Source organism: Aulonocara sp. 'chitande type north' Nkhata Bay, linkage group LG3 (genome assembly GCF_057382095.1).
Source record: "Aulonocara sp. 'chitande type north' Nkhata Bay isolate Kocher_YH1m ecotype deep benthic linkage group LG3, A_spYH_male_GT1.1, whole genome shotgun sequence".
Lineage (NCBI taxonomy): Eukaryota > Metazoa > Chordata > Actinopteri > Cichliformes > Cichlidae > Aulonocara > Aulonocara sp. 'chitande type north' Nkhata Bay.
Window position 1 is genome coordinate 34,628,309 of NC_141346.1, and position 15,918 is coordinate 34,644,226.

Genomic DNA, 15,918 nt, shown 5'->3' on the forward strand with positions numbered 1-15,918 from the left:
AAATAGCACGTAGTTCTACAAAATCACTCATTAGGATGTTTTTTTTTTTCTAATTTGCTATGACCTCAGAGTGCATTGAAAAGAAAACTAATAGGCTATCTGGTCTTTAAGTGATGGCGTGACAAATCCTGCTTCCAGGCCTGAAGTAGTCTGCGTTTAATATGGGTTTTGTGTTGTTAACATGTTTAATGTTTTGTATTGTCTTCTATTTAATCTCAAAAAACTCCTAAAAACAGTAAGTGACCACTGTTGGCCTCCCACTGCTTCTATCACCACTAATCATTTGAAAGCTCAGTTTTTAAAACCTTACGATGTAGCTACAGCCCAGCCCATGCAGCAGTATATGAATGACTAATCCTATTCATCCTTGTGGATGGATTATCTCAGTTGTTCTCCTGGCTGAAGTTTGGTCCGTTTACAGCATCCTGCCATGCGATTACATTTGTTCCTGACCACCGAGAATCCTCACGATAACTTTTATCAAGTGGAAAAAGTTAGTGTTTATATTATGCTAACATAGCTGTGTCGCTAACGGTCACGTAGCACATCGTTTTACACCAGCTAGCCAAACGTCAGTACCCTACAAACGTCACTGCTGTTTAGTTTTCTGTCTTCATTTATGTTGGAAGTGATAGCAGAGCTGTACGTTTGACTTTGTTTCCAAAATCCCTCAGTTAGGACATGCTATATTGTATTTAGATGGAATCTAGCGAGCTAACTTCCTGCTAATTTCGTTTTCTTGGATGCCTGGATGATAAACTCAATTGTTACACATGGTAGAGCAGAACGCTGATCATTTTATTACAGATGAAAGACTTTAGATAGTTTTTCAACACTCAGTGATGCCACAGTGATCGTGTGATTTATGGACCTGCAGGTGCTCTTGGGAGTTTGAGCCAAGACACGGCTAGTGATGTCAGACTTAAAAGACCGATAAAGAGTGATATGAACATATCTATAACTTACCGGAATGAAAATGTCTGGAGCACACCAAAAGATATTTGGAGATGGAAGAGAACTGGATATCAGCTGGTCTCACAGCTGCTATCCAGACTAGACGCCTTCTTTTGGTAACATCCGATACATGAGCTGCCTCATGTTGCTTCCAGGTGGGGAAAGAATGAAAAGATAAACCATTTTCAACCTTATTCCCTTGCCGGTCGTGCGATCTAACTTTACAACCGACCGCACAGCAAGTACGAACCATAGCTGGTGTTATCCGTGTACTTTCGCTCCTCTTTCGCTAGCGCTTTGTTCGGCCCAGAAACATGGCGCCTCAACCAAAAATCCTGGCCACGCCCCCTCTCGTGACATCACTCTCGACTTCCGGTATTTCAGACAATCCCTTTCCGTCAAGGATTTTTAATTTGTTGCGGTTTTTTAATTTGTTGTGGATTTTTAATTTGTTGTGGTTTTTTAATTTGTTGCGGTTTTTTAATTTGTTATGGTTTTTCAATTTGTTGCGGATTTTTAATTTGTTGTGGTTTTTTAATTTGTTGTGGATTTTTAATTTGTTGTGGATTTTTAATTTGTTGTGGATTTTTAATTTGTTGCGGTTTTTTAATTTGTTGCGGTTTTTTAATTTGTTGTGGATTTTTAATTTGTTGCGGTTTTTTAATTTGTTGCGGTTTTTTAATTTGTTATGGTTTTTCAATTTGTTGCGGATTTTTAATTTGTTGTGGTTTTTTAATTTGTTGTGGATTTTTAATTTGTTGTGGATTTTTAATTTGTTGCGGTTTTTTAATTTGTTGTGGATTTTTAATTTGTTGCGTTTTTTTAATTTGTTGTGGATTTTTAATTTGTTGCGGTTTTTTAATTTGTTGTGGATTTTTAATTTGTTGCGGTTTTTTAATTTGTTGTAGATTTTTAATTTGTTGCCGTTTTTTAATTTGTTGCGGATTTTTAATTTGTTGCCGTTTTTTAATTTGTTGCGCTTTGCACTTCCCAGCCACCGTACTCTTCTCAGCTGTTTCTCTTTCCCTCTTTCTTTCTCCCCTTCTTTCCCCCAGTCAAGTCTGTCCCGTATTCAGTAAGTGAAAATAAAATAAACAATAAAAGGTGAATCAAATGGACCATTACGGCAAGGCTGGGATGGTCAGTTTGGTAAAGTAAATCCGTTGGGCATCTTTCTTTGCCTTTAGACAACAATTCTGATGGCAAAAGAGCCAAACGGGACAGGCCAAAAAAAAAAAAAAAAAAGAAACATTGTTGTTAATAATAAGTTAGCATTCAAAACACATAACACAAAGTTATATATTGCCACTAAGAGAGTTATAAAAAATTGCACTGTATATCTGTGGTTTCTGCAAAATCTGTGAAAGGGTTTTATTGTTTTCTCAGAAATGACATAGACATTAGTGATGTGAACATTAAGTAGTATCACAAGCGACAAAGGACCATTTACTATCAAATACTGTTCACAAATCTGTCTAAATCTGTGTTAGTGAGAACTTCTCGTTTGCTGAGATAATCCGTCCCACCTCACAGGTGTGGCACATCAAGGTGCTGATTAGACAGCATGAATATTGCACAGGTGTGCCTTAGACAGCCCACAATAAAAGGCCACTCTGAAATATGCAGTTTGATCACACAGCACAATGCTACAGATGTCGCAGCTTTTGAGGGAGTGTGCAATTGTGTGTGAATGTGAGAGTGAATGAATAGTGGAATTTTAAAGCGCTTTGGGTGCCTAGAAAAGCTCTATATAAATGCATTCCATTATTATTATTATTATTATTGGCATTCTGACTGCACGAATGTCTACCAGAACTATTGCCCATGAAATGAATGTTCGTTTCTCTGCCACAAGCCATCTTCAAAGGAGTTTCAGAGAATTTGGCAGTACATCCAACCGGCCTCACAATCGCAGACCACATGTAACCACACCAGCCCAGGACCTCCACATCAGCATGTTCACCTCCAGGAAGGTCGACCAGGTGGAGACCAGCCACCCAGACAGCTGCAGCAACAAACGGTTTGCACAACCAAAAAATTTCTGCAAAAACTGTCAGAAACTGTCTCAGGGAAGCTCATCTGCATGCTCGTCATTCTCATCGGGGTCTGGACCTGACTACAGTTCGTCACTGTAACCAACTTGAGTGGGCAAATGCTCACATTCAATGGTGTCTGGCATGTTGGAGAGGTGCTCTGTTGATAGATGTTTTTACTGTTCAGGGCAGATGGCAGACAGCTTTTGTGGCATCGTGTAGGTAAGCGGTTTGCTGACGTCAACATTGTGGATTGAGTGGCCCATGGTGGCGGTGGGGTTATGGACAATGAACATGAGTGCATTTTGTTGTTGCCATTTTGAATGCACAGAGATACCGTGTTGAGATCCTGAGGACCATTGCTGTGTCATTTATCCATGACCATAACCTCATGTTACAGCATGATAATGCACGGCCCCATATTGCAAGGATCTGTACACAATTCCTTGGAAGCTGAAAACATCCCAGTTGTTGCATTGCCAGCATACTCACCAGACATGTCACCCATTGAGCATGTTTGGGATGCTCGGCTCGGCGTATATGACAGCGTGTACAGTTCCTGCCAATATTCAGCAACTTTGCACAAGTATTGAAGAGGAGTGGACCAATATTCCACAGCCCACAAGCAACAACCTGATCAACTCTATGCCCATTGCACACCATTTGCCTCACACAGTACAACACATCTCCATTAGATGTGTTGCACTGTGTGAGGCAAATGGTGGCCACACCAGATACTGACTGGTTTTGCGACATCTGTAGCATTGTGCTGTGTGATCAAACTGCATATTTCAGAGTGGCCTACGTTCACACTGCAGGTGAAAGCACATCATCATTTTTGACCCTATGCGACCCATATCCGATCATGGTATGACAGTTTGAACAACACAAATCCGATATTTTCAAATCTGATCTGGGTCACTTTCGTATGTGGTACTGAATCCGATACATATCTGATGTTTTAGAAAGCGACTGCTGTTTGAATGGTCATGTCACATGAAATCCATCTTTTATGTCACTGACACAAGACAGACGCCAATTATCAGCTCCGGAGAAGCGCCCGATAAGACATTGTGAACACTTCCTGGCCATCCAGTGTAGATGTCAGTGAAACTGTTGGGAAGACAATGTTGGAGAAACGTGAACATTTTATTTGTACTGTATAATCTGCAGATTCTGACAGAAATCTGGAACTATCCTTTGAAGCACCGCTCCTCTCTAAAACAGCAATAAGGATCATTATTAGGCCATATGCAAATAACAAAATAACTTTATAACTTAAAGCAAAATTGGGAAACATAAAGTCTGAAACAGTCAAACAATACTGTTTGGTCTGGGTCTAAACAGAGCGCGTTGTGTGTGATGTCTTCTTTTGCGGGTTCACAGTAGAGCGCGTTTGCTGTCACATTTTATTTATAGTGTGAACAAGCAGACAAAAAAATCGTATTTGATCAAAAAATCAAAATTGAGCATTAAGACCTGCAGTGTGAACATAGCCTAAGGCACATCTGTGCAATATTCATGCTGTCTAATCAGCACCTTGACATACCACACCTGCGAGGTGGGATGGATTATCTTGGCAAAGGAGAAGTTCTCACTAACTCAGATTTAGACAGATGTGTGAACAATATTTGATAGTAATGGGTCCTTTGTGTCTGTAGAAAAAAGTTCAGCTCGTGAAAAATGGCAGGAAAAACAAATGTGGTGCGTTTATATTTTTGTTCAGTGTAATATATTAATGGCATGGTGTATGCTGTATCCACAATTGAAAACTAAGATTTTGATGTATATATATCATTGTACTTGTAATGTTGAGAACTTACAAATGTGTGTTCACACTAATACACAAACAATTTGAAAACATGTTTTTTGTTTGTTTTTTCTATTCCTTTTTAAATTAACTTTATCCCCAGATTGTTTTTAGCTTGTGAATCGGACAATTTCCCCCTTAAAGGAAGTCACACAAATATTTTGTTGTGTTAACAAGTATATGTCTTGATGCATGTGCAATCACCCGGGTTATTAATTCTGTTCATCTGGACGTAGTGTTTTCAGTGGGAGAAACATTTCGTCACTCATCCAAGTGACTTCTTCAGTCTCAGCTGACTGCAGGTTTCCCCAATCTTATAAACAGTACATTTTCATAATGACTGAAACCAGCCCACTGAAGGAACAATTGGCTGGGAGGTCAGTTCCTTGATCATCAAAATTCTCCTGACTAATCATCAGCAAGCACTGATGGCTGATCATTGACCATTGCTCAATGGTCATGAGTACCATTCAGAGAGAGTTGGAGAATGGCTGCAATCACAGCATTGCATGATGGTGAAAGATGCACCCTTAAGCCCCCTCCTCGATTCAGAGATGGTCTTTCCCTTTTTACGTAAATGGCCTCCTTGCATCCCTTCTCAAACCAGCCTCCTCCCTGTCCGGGATACATCCTCATCATTGAAAGAGTGTCCACTGGCCTGTAGGTGTGGAGTCCTGGCCTGTCGAGTTAGCTCTCCTGTCATGTGCCATCCACACAACACAGAAGAACTGAGACTGAAGAAGTCACTTGAATGAGTGATGAAATGTTTCCTACTGGAAACACTACGTCCAGATGAACAGAATGAACTTTAGCAAGTATAATTAGGATTAAACAAAACAGTAAGGGTGGTTGAACAGAGACTATCTGCATATTTTGGAAACATTTCTATCAGACAATTTCATAACATACAACTGTATCTGTTGCTTTAATGAATTTTTATTACTTTGATGACATTTGTAGTTTTACATTTCTCAGGTGTCATCTGTATTTCATCACTACGGCTTTCACAAAAGTGTAGAGTTACTTATGTGGCTGAATTCACAACCCCTGCAAATGTGGAGGAGTACATTACAGGGTAATAAGCTCACACATTTTCCATAGGTACATTTGCTATGAGCATGAGTTATGAAATAGCCAGCAGCATTTTAAATAGAAATCAGTGCTATAGTAGCTACATGCAGTGCATCATAAAGTAAAAAAAAAAGGCAAACATGGTATTGTGTGCAGAAACGTCTTATAGTTTTTCTGTAGTATAATTTACAGAACTAAAGGAGTGCAAAAAGGTTTCAGATATATGTATTTGTATCCATTCCATCAGACAGTACATTGTTCTCCTTTACTAAGGACTTATAGGATCCTTCGTGCTGTAGAAATGAACTCTCTGCACAGCATCGTCAGCACCTGAAAGAACATGAGTTACAGTTAAATTAAGGCAATGTACGATAATAGCGCACAAGCTTTAACGTGGTGTAAGTAAAACCTGATTGGCAGATGAAGTTGAGGTTCTCTCCACAGGGCTGGTCCTGCCAGAGGAAGTGGTCCGTGCTGGCCACGCCTCCACAGGTGCTGGAGTAGCTGTCAGGACCAAAATCCTGTGGCCAATTTAAGAAATTCATGGAATATCCAGACATCCAGAACCACTCGTCTGCTCTGAGGGATCTGATGAATCAGAAATTCGTTGAAATGTTTTTTTCAATCCAAACAAATACAAGGACGCACAGCCTGAGACGTCATGACCTCATCTTTTGAAAATGTCTGAATTTGCAAAATTCAAATTGTCACGGCGTATGAAAAGAGAACAGGTTTGAGCATCTGGCCTCTAGCTATTCTGCACGAGCTTAAACATGAATTATGGCCCTGACTCTGAAACAAATCCATCATTTGAAAATACATTAGCATATTCCTAGTGTTACACAAAATAGGTGAAGCGCATTTCACAGAAAACGTAAAATACACACACAAACATTTAATTGGAGCACCGAACACTATTTAAATTTAGAGCTTTACTTACAAAAAAAATCTGTTTCTTCATTATTTTGTTTCTTTTCACTCCAGGACCGTGTGTACATAATTTCATTCCAAATCATGTTAACATGTTTTTGACAATAAAGCTCCTTGAATCCTTGAAATATTTCACAGCAAGCTTAGATCTGAGTAATAGAGCAGATTGGATCGAAGCATTCTGTGTTTCTGTGAGTGAGCTTGCAGTTGTTTGTGTTTTCAATTCCTGTTTTGATATCACTGTCGTTTTATGTTGAGATGTGGTTCTTGTATCTCGGTTCTGGTTCTTGTTTAATGTTAAAGTTTTGGTGGCTGTTGGATTACTTCACTGAAGGTTTGTTGTGGTATTTAACACTGAGATGCTAGGACACAAGACAAAATATTAAAAAAATATATTTAAAAGGTATCCTACCCACTAACAGGTGCCATGATGAAGAACACCTGTCAGTGTTCCTAATGTTATGCCTGATTGAAGTATGGTTTTGCCTACCATTTCTTCATCTTCTGAATTTCATGTTCTCCTGGTTGCTTCTTATTTTGTTGATTGTCTGTTCATTTTGAGTAATTCTGTTTTTTTCTTTTGGTGATGTTCAATAATTTCTGTTAATGACTGTTTGTTTTTTTAGTGGTGGCTCTTTTGTGGTCATTTTGCTCTGAGCTGACAATCCTACATAAGCTGTGGATTACTTATTACTTGACATTAAGACAGTTGTTAGCAAAACAGAATCAGCTAATTTATATTATTTCTTGCTAATTAATTTGGTTGTTAAAAATACTAATTATCTCATTTCATCAGTACCTGCGCAGTCCCAGCCAGACGTGGTCTGTGAGGGAGAAAGGAACGAGGCCCAGCAGCTGCTCCAACTCGCTTTGCTCCTGTTGGCTGTGAAGGCTGAGCAGGTCCCAGTAATAACGTCTACAGTGCATCAGAGCATCAGACCAGCAGAGCCTCTCTCCCACCACCGTCACGTTCCTGCCACCAAGCTGCAGGCTCACAGTGGGAGGAGGGCTGGAAGGAGGTGGAGGTGTCGGTGAAGGAATGACGGCTTCTGGTGCTGGAGAGAAATAGTTTTGTTCTATGTTTGACTCTTTTTTAAAAAAATTTAACTGGTTAAACTGTATCGTTGCATTATGCACCCAATTAAAAAGGGAAGACTGAAAACCAGAAAGAAGTTCAATTTGTCCACTGTGTAGTGGAAAATGAAAAAACACTAAACACTAAAAGGTTAAAGCTGTTTCTACGTTTGGAAGTAATTTTCCAACAGTCATATATCCACACATGACCACAACAGATCTGCTAGAAAGAAATCTTATGGCCTTACCAGGCAGAGAAGCAAACACCTCCACTTCACACAGCGTCAGAATTTTCGGAGATCCTGGTATGATCACACTGATGTAGCGACCTTTCATTTCATTACACTGGAATGTGTATGTTGGTGTACCCACTAATGATTCCAGAACGCCACACCTGATGGTGTTACACAAACATCAAGGTGAAATCATCATCATCATTTTTTCCCTCTAGACCCTTTTCACTAGGATTTTGGGTGCTGCTGAGCCAGCAGTTACATTTGCAGCCACTTTCTTTGGTTTTGTATTTTGAATAGTTAGTGCTTTTTGGGGTTTGCTATTTTACAGTCATATGCATGACATGTATATTTCAGGTGGAAATAACAGAAGTCGCACATTGGGAGTGTTTTCAGTTTATATCCTGTAGTTGTTGGTTCAGTCCTTCAAGTATCTTGGTGTCCACATCTCCTCAGACCTGACATGGGCTGCCCACATTCAGGTCCAGACCAAAAAGGCTAGGCAGCGCCTGTATCACCTACAACAACTGAGGAAGTTCAGGGTCTCTCCAAAGATCCTCAGGATTTTCTATACAGGTGCTGTGGAGAGCATCCTCACACAGAACATGACATCGTGGTTTGGGAACAGCTGTGTGAAGGACCAAAAAGCTCTCCAGAGAGTGATCCGTACAGCAGAACGCTGCTGCAGGATTGCTCTCCCCCCGCTTCAGGACACCTACACCAGGAGATGCCGGACTAGAGCAGCGCAGATACTGAAGGACCCGTCCCATCCTGGCAACAAACTGTTCCAACTTCTGCAATCTGGTAGAAGGTTCCGCATCTTCCGGGCAAGGACAGAGAGACTAAAGAGGAGCTTCTATCCCCAAGCCATCCGGGCCCTAAACACACACACCCGCCCTCTCACATCATCTATAATTGACTGAGTCAGGACTCTTCCAGACACTCTAAACCCAGGCACAATGTACATTTCAAATTCCTTTAATTTTAAATATGTTTATATTGTCTATCCTGTAAAATAGTCAGATGTCTATTCTTATTAATGTTGTTTATTTATTATCTCCAAGCTCTGGTTAACATCATCCTCTACATGTGTGTTTGGATCCTTTGAATCCTTTCTACTATCAGTCTCGTGTCTCACCTGGAATTTGTGTTGCCATTCTGCTCCAGTGAGTCTCCAATCAGGATCTGTGCCCCAAGAAGTCTTTCAGAACAACAGTCTTGTCTGTTGATGATGGTGACAGCAGTGACTTTATAGACAGCCAATAAGTCTACTCTCCACCAGGGATTCTGCTGTGTCCAAGTGTGGGTACAACATGAATAACCCCAGAATTCAGTTCTGCACCCATCGACACCTTTGAAGGGAATCCCTGCATACCCTGTTGATGACTGTACTGTTTGTTTGTTTAAGGCCACATTTTGAAGCGGCTCCACTAAATTGTTGAAAGGAACAAACAAGTATGAATCAGTATCAGGCAGATGTGTTTCCATAGATCAGATCCAGTCACTTAAAGCTCTACCTGCTGGGGCAGCATACACCTCCACTTCACACAGGGTGAGAGTCTTCTTTTGTCCAGGAAGAAACACGTTCACAAAGCGACCCTCCATGCTGCCTCCATCACACCGGTATGTGTAGGTTTTACCCACTTTGATATGTGAGATGGAAGCACACCTGACACCAATGGATGGGGAAATATTAAGTTGACATAATTACTTTCTCAAGAAGAGAATGTAACTGAGAACACAGCCTTTTGAAAGTTTTCATAGGTTTTCCCAAAAAATCACAGAAGCTTTTATTGGTTCCTTTGCTAGTTTGACCGATGTAAGCTATTTACATCTCTATGGCATTTATAAGAACCAATACATGAAAATTTAAAGAGTAACGAACAAGTGTGAAGAAATACCCTTTAACCTTATTGTGAATGTTACACATTGCATAATTAGTGATTAATTAATCCAAACAATTTGCAACTGTTCTCTAATGTGTCTCCTATTTTTGTATATAGGTCTCTAGTTTTGTATATATCCCTCTTGACTGTATATATTTCTCCCTTTGCTATTTATTTCTGCTGTCTACTATTTATATTTTATTCTGCTGTACATGTACAATGACAATGAAGGGCTACTGTATTCCATCTATTCTAGTCTATTGTAACGCAAGGTTTCAGCACATTTGGAACAGTGCAAACACAACAACAGAGCACAAACAAGCAAATAACTACACATAAGACATGTTAGGGAATGTGTGTTGTTTTTTAAAAGGAAATTAAAGTATCAAATATAAAATATAAAATGTCAGATTTTTAAATCTGCAAATATACACGTTTAATTTCATTCAGGTTTATTTATATATACTGTAAGGAAAGCACCCTATAGTATTTGGGTGATCACTCTAACAATCAAATAACCCCCTGTGAGCAAGCACTTTGCAATGGTAAGAGGGGGGAAATGTTTTTTTAGTGGGGTGCAAACTTCAGCAGAATCAGACCCGGGGATGGGCCAGACCAGTTTGGGGGTGAGGAAAGAAGAAAGGGAAGACATAAGACAAAATACCAACAATTGGAGAGAAAGACAGCAATTTAAAGACATTGCAGCTCACTGTATTGTGATGATAATATAGATCTTAAAAATCCTAAATTTGTTGCACTGCAGTTAAAAGGTTGGGAAATCCACTTATTATATGTTAGTTCACCATGTGGTGGACAAAATGAATCTTGTAAACTTTTGACTTATCACTGTTCCAGTTATACTTAAAAACTCACTTTACATTGAAACACTTGTAATTACCTGGGATTATTGTTTCCATTGTTCTCCAGTGAGTTTCCTATTCTGATCTCAGCTCCATCCAGTCTTTCAGCACAGCAGTCTCCTCTGTTGGTGACTTTTACAGCAGTGATTGTAAAGCTTCGCTGCAGGTCCACCCTCCACCAGGGGTTGGTCTCGTCTTCAGCCGTGTGGCTACAGAACCCATTGCTATAGAACGAGTTCCGTCTGCCATCGATGGCTTTGGACGCAGTGGCAAAGGAGAGTGTAGATGACTGGGTAGCTTCTCCTTTCAGTGCCACATTGGGTAATGGGTGTCCTTGAAGGAAAACCACAAAGAGACATTAGATCATTGTGAATAGTTAATTATTTGTTGCAGAAGGCGCAGAGTGCAGTAATTTTGAAGACCACACTTGGCTGTCATTCTGGCTCAAAGACCTTTAACTATACAAAACAACAAGAATGATTAATTTGTGTTGGGAGGTGGGCCATTTGGAAAATTAACAACAACTTGAACAATCAAGGCCTCAGACTTGTGTATCGGCATCAGGCTGAAATGTGATTACCATAGTAAACTTCAACCTCGCAGATGCTAAGGACATTTTCACTTCCTGGTAGAAACACAGTGACGTAGCGTCCCTCCATGGAGCTACATGGAAAGTAGTATGTCTGTCCACTGGGAATATGAGAGATGACGGCACATCTGTGTATGAGAAAGCCAAAAAGAAGAAAAAAATAAGAAGGGACAATATGCTACTGAAATAATGATTGCTCATGTATTTTATCTGTCTGCATCAAGCTGTTTCACCTCATGCTTTCAATGTCATTGATCGCTGCGGACTTTCCAATCCAGATTTCAGCACCATCCAGTCCGTTTTCCAGTTCTGCTCTATTGGTTATTATTACAGCACCAATTGTATACACATTTACCAGGTCTACCCTCCACCAGGGATCAGATTCTGACTTGGTGAGTGTACAGGACCCTAACTGATATCTTGATTCTCTTCTCCCATCAACTGCTTTGCCAGCAATACCCACGCTGTCACCAACTGAGGACTGGCTAGCCTTTTGGTTCAGTGCCAGGTTATGGAAAAGATAACCTTAATATAAAAAAAATTTGTTAGTATTATCAATTATTCTCTATTTTTTTAAAGATTGTTTTGAGGGAAGTGAGGAAAAAGTTTACCTGTCAGCGCTCTAGATATCATCATGAAGGAAATCACTGTTAATGTAAAGAGTTTGACTTAAAAAATGTAAAGTATAATTTATATCATATTCATTTTTAACTGTAGTGTTTGAAATTGTGTAAAAATGGGAATTTTAAAGGGAACAGCATACTCAACAACATCTCTGCTGAGTGACTGTTGATGTAACAAGCAATACAACTTAATTAAATTAACGGAGTGGATATAAAAACAAGGAATCATCAAAACCAGAAACATGTTGTGTCTAAATGTGTTTGAAAGACACCTGAAGCTACACTGATTGATAATTCCGATTAATCCTCGCTTGAATAGCTATTATTCCAGATCTGACAGCAATTTCTCAAGTATCTCACTGTTGTTTTTAAGACTTGTATATATTTTTATATCACCTCTGTCCAAAATGTTGCCTCAAGACTTTGCGTAGACCAAGATTTAAGTAAAAGAGCACTATGCTACTACTCAAAGTATTATCATCATTTTTGTATATGATAATGATTTTGAGGGTTTTTTCCAAGGTTTAAAATGAATTAAATCAAGTGTAACTGAAGATACTGTAAATTGACTTACCAATGGAGATGCAAATATAATTTCTCCCACTCATGGCTTTGGAAAATAATCACAGCTATTGTCACTTTACTGCCACTGTGGTTTTCTTCAGAGCATAACAAATCACAAACCTTTCTACCTCATTTATTCTGGTGCAAACAAACATGTAAATTTTTATTCAGTGTTGTTTGCATGAAGGACAACACACCCACATATTACATTTGCTTCTTCTAAACAAATCTCACTTCTGAAGTTTTCATAAGTTTTCTTATGTTTTGTCCACATCGTTGTTATAGACTTTTCTCTGTTTCATTCCCCTTTTCTCATTACACATTTATGTTCCACACACCAAGTTTTTCTTTGTGTCCAAAACTCTTGGTCAAACAGCTCATTATGGACTCTAAATATACTCAGTAATAAGAAATGTGCTTGAGCAATATTGCCCACAGCAATTTAAAATTCCACACTGACATGTGTAACACCTGAACAGACGCCACAGGTCTCGCACAGGGTTTGGTTTTGTGTTTTTTTGCTATTCTTTTCACTTTCTAGTAAATTTGCTCCTGGTGATGTCACATCATTTATATGTGTGTACTTTCATTAGTGCTTTACAAATGTTTTGTGGTTGCAGTGAACACCAGTCAAAAGCATCCAGTTCCACCCAGTTTTAATAAATGGAATTATTTATTTAGTAAATGTTTGACATGGGTCTTAAATTTTTTTTTTTTTTTTTTTTTTTTTTTTCTAAATGACATCAGAAACAGCAGTATGCGACATTACGTGATGGCAGAGCTTCAGTTCATCCTTTGTCATTTTTTTTTTTTTTTTTTTTTTTTTTTTTTAATAAATAGGACAGGGGGAATGAATGAGAGAGAGAGGGGGAGAGAAAGAAAGAAAACCAAAGGGGAGAAGAGACGGTGAGAAGGGGGGGGAAGAGAGACAAAAAAAAAAAACTCCTGGGTCACCTGTATGGAGAAAAAAAAACAAACAAACAAACAAACAAAAACAAACAGAGGAGACAGCAAACAACAAAGAGCAACATAATAATAGAGAAAACAAAGCACCATCACAATAAACTAGCTAGTCATAGATATCAATATTTACTAAGTAATAAACGATATTGTGCAGCACGCAAGATAGACAGCGCACAGTGTGCTTTGAGGCAGCAGCCAAGAAAGCTTTAGTCCGCGTCTGTGAATACCCATGTGTGCATACCTGTGTGGATCAGCATGCTTGCATTCCAAAGGTTTCTCCATGTAATGATCTGCTAGGGAGTGTGGGGGGGCCACAGCCCCGTCCTCCAGGGTGTGAAGCGGGTATGGAGGAGATCAAAACTCCAGACATCCAGAGGCCCCCAGAACACAAGAGACCATGGAAGACCAACAGAGGGGCAGCCGCGCCACTGTCCCAGTAAGAGCTGAGGAGAGTCCCAGATGAGGGCTCGCCCAGCAGCCGCGGAGCAGAAGTCAGGGGGAGTTGCAGTGACGCGCCCTCGAGCTCCTCCGGCCCCCAGCTGCGCCTGAGTGACCGAGCCCTAGGCCGAGAGGCCGGGGGCACCCCACCTCCAAAGGGGCCCGAGCGAGCCCCAGGCCCCAGGCCCCGACAAGCGGCCGCCAAGGAGTGAGCCGGTGTGTACCCGGACGCCCACCCCCAGACACAAAGAACCACCAACACACCGACACCTGAGGGAGTCCGCCACCGGCAGGGGAAGTGGTGGTGGGTGGAGATAGGCCTCCAAACCTTGGAGGGCCTGAGATGTCCCCAGAGAGGTGGCGTCTGATACCCAACCTGACATATAGACACAGACATACAGGCACACACAGACACAAACATCCATTCCCACCCTCATGCTCTCATATGCACTCACTCCACACTCAACCAACGTGGAGACAGACATAAAGAGACGCTGTACACACAATCACACTCCCCAAGCGTACTCTACAAACCGGGTCTAGGTACCCTTGCCCCTGGAGGGGGGAACTGCACCCAGACCCAGGTGGTGTTACCCTTTTCCCTGCGGTGGGGAGAGGCAGACCACCCCGACTCCGCAGCAGCAGGGAGGCCCCACACCCCAGACCGCAGTCGGACGGCCAACTCCTCCTACTAGCCCTCCCGCTCCAGCAGGCCGCAGAGAATGGGGGTGGGAGAAGACTCCAAACCTCCCTCCACCCGCTCATTGTAGTGTTGATGCATATGTGTTCTAAGGTGCAATTAAAACCCAGGAGGGCATGGAGCTACCTGCCAAGGAGCAGCAGGTAAGCGCATAGTCCCTCCTGCTAACCCTCAATGACTAAGTGTATTTAAAATTGAGAGGTGGGCAACGACGTCAGGGGTGAGGTATACACCCTGATGGTGATTTGGACTCCGTGATTGTGCCCACCCCCAAGATCCTATATGTATGTGTAATGAGAGTGTGAATAATGTGAATGTCTAAGTTGTGGGATAAAATTGAGGCAGAGGCAGCCAGAAGGGGACAGAGGGGGGGGGGGGGGGGGGGGTAGCCTCCTCTGCACCCTGGTGACATACCCCCACTCCAAGGCCCTGCATGTGTGGGTGGTTGTGGAGGAGCGGGAAGAGGGAGGCAGCTGGAGATGGGGAGGGAAGGAAGGGAGGGGCAGGTAACCCCTCCCTGGGGCCAGCTCCAAGTTTTTTCCAAGGTTTAAAATGAATTAAATCAAGTGTAACTGAAGATACTGTAAATTGACTTACCAATGGAGATGCAAATATAATTTCTCCCACTCATGGCTTTGGAAAATAATCCCAGCTATTGTCACTTTACTGCCACTGTGGTTTTCTTCAGAGCATAACAAATCACAAACCTTTCTACCTCATTTATTCTGGTGCAAACAAACATGTAAATTTTTATTCAGTGTTGTTTGCATGAAGGACAACACACCCACATATTACATTTGCTTCTTCTAAACAAATCTCGCTTCTGAAGTTTTCATAAGTTTTCTTATGTTTTGTCCACATCGTTGTTATAGACTTTTCTCTGTTTCATTCCCCTTTTCTCATTACACATTTATGTTCCACACACCAAGTTTTTCTTTGTGTCCAAAACTCTTGGTCAAACAGCTCATTATGGACTCTAAATATACTCAGTAATAAGAAATGTGCTTGAGCAATATTGCCCACAGCAATTTAAAATTCCACACTGACATGTGTAACACCTGAACAGACGCCACAGGTCTCGCACAGGGTTTGGTTTTGTGTTTTTTTGCTATTCTTTTCACTTTCTAGTAAATTTGCTCCTGGTGATGTCACATCATTTATATGTGTGTACTTTCATTAGTGCTTTACAA

At 40.9% G+C, this 15,918-nt stretch overlaps 1 protein-coding gene across 1 annotated transcript; it reads right to left on the minus strand.

Annotated features, from left to right (window-relative positions):
• Window positions 1–5,848: 5,848 nt before the first annotated feature.
• Window positions 5,849–11,693, minus strand: LOC147335296 (uncharacterized). Its single transcript, XM_086277708.1, has 9 exons — window positions 11,674–11,693; window positions 11,432–11,568; window positions 10,890–11,184; window positions 9,623–9,774; window positions 9,244–9,535; window positions 8,121–8,266; window positions 7,598–7,853; window positions 6,278–6,456; window positions 5,849–6,198 (listed from the first exon to the last, which is right to left on the minus strand). The coding sequence occupies exons 1-9, from the start codon at window positions 11,676–11,678 to the stop codon at window positions 6,137–6,139; spliced, it is 1,524 nt and encodes a 507-aa protein (XP_086133834.1). The 5' UTR covers window positions 11,679–11,693; the 3' UTR covers window positions 5,849–6,136.
• Between the last annotated feature and the right edge of the window lie 4,225 nt (window positions 11,694–15,918).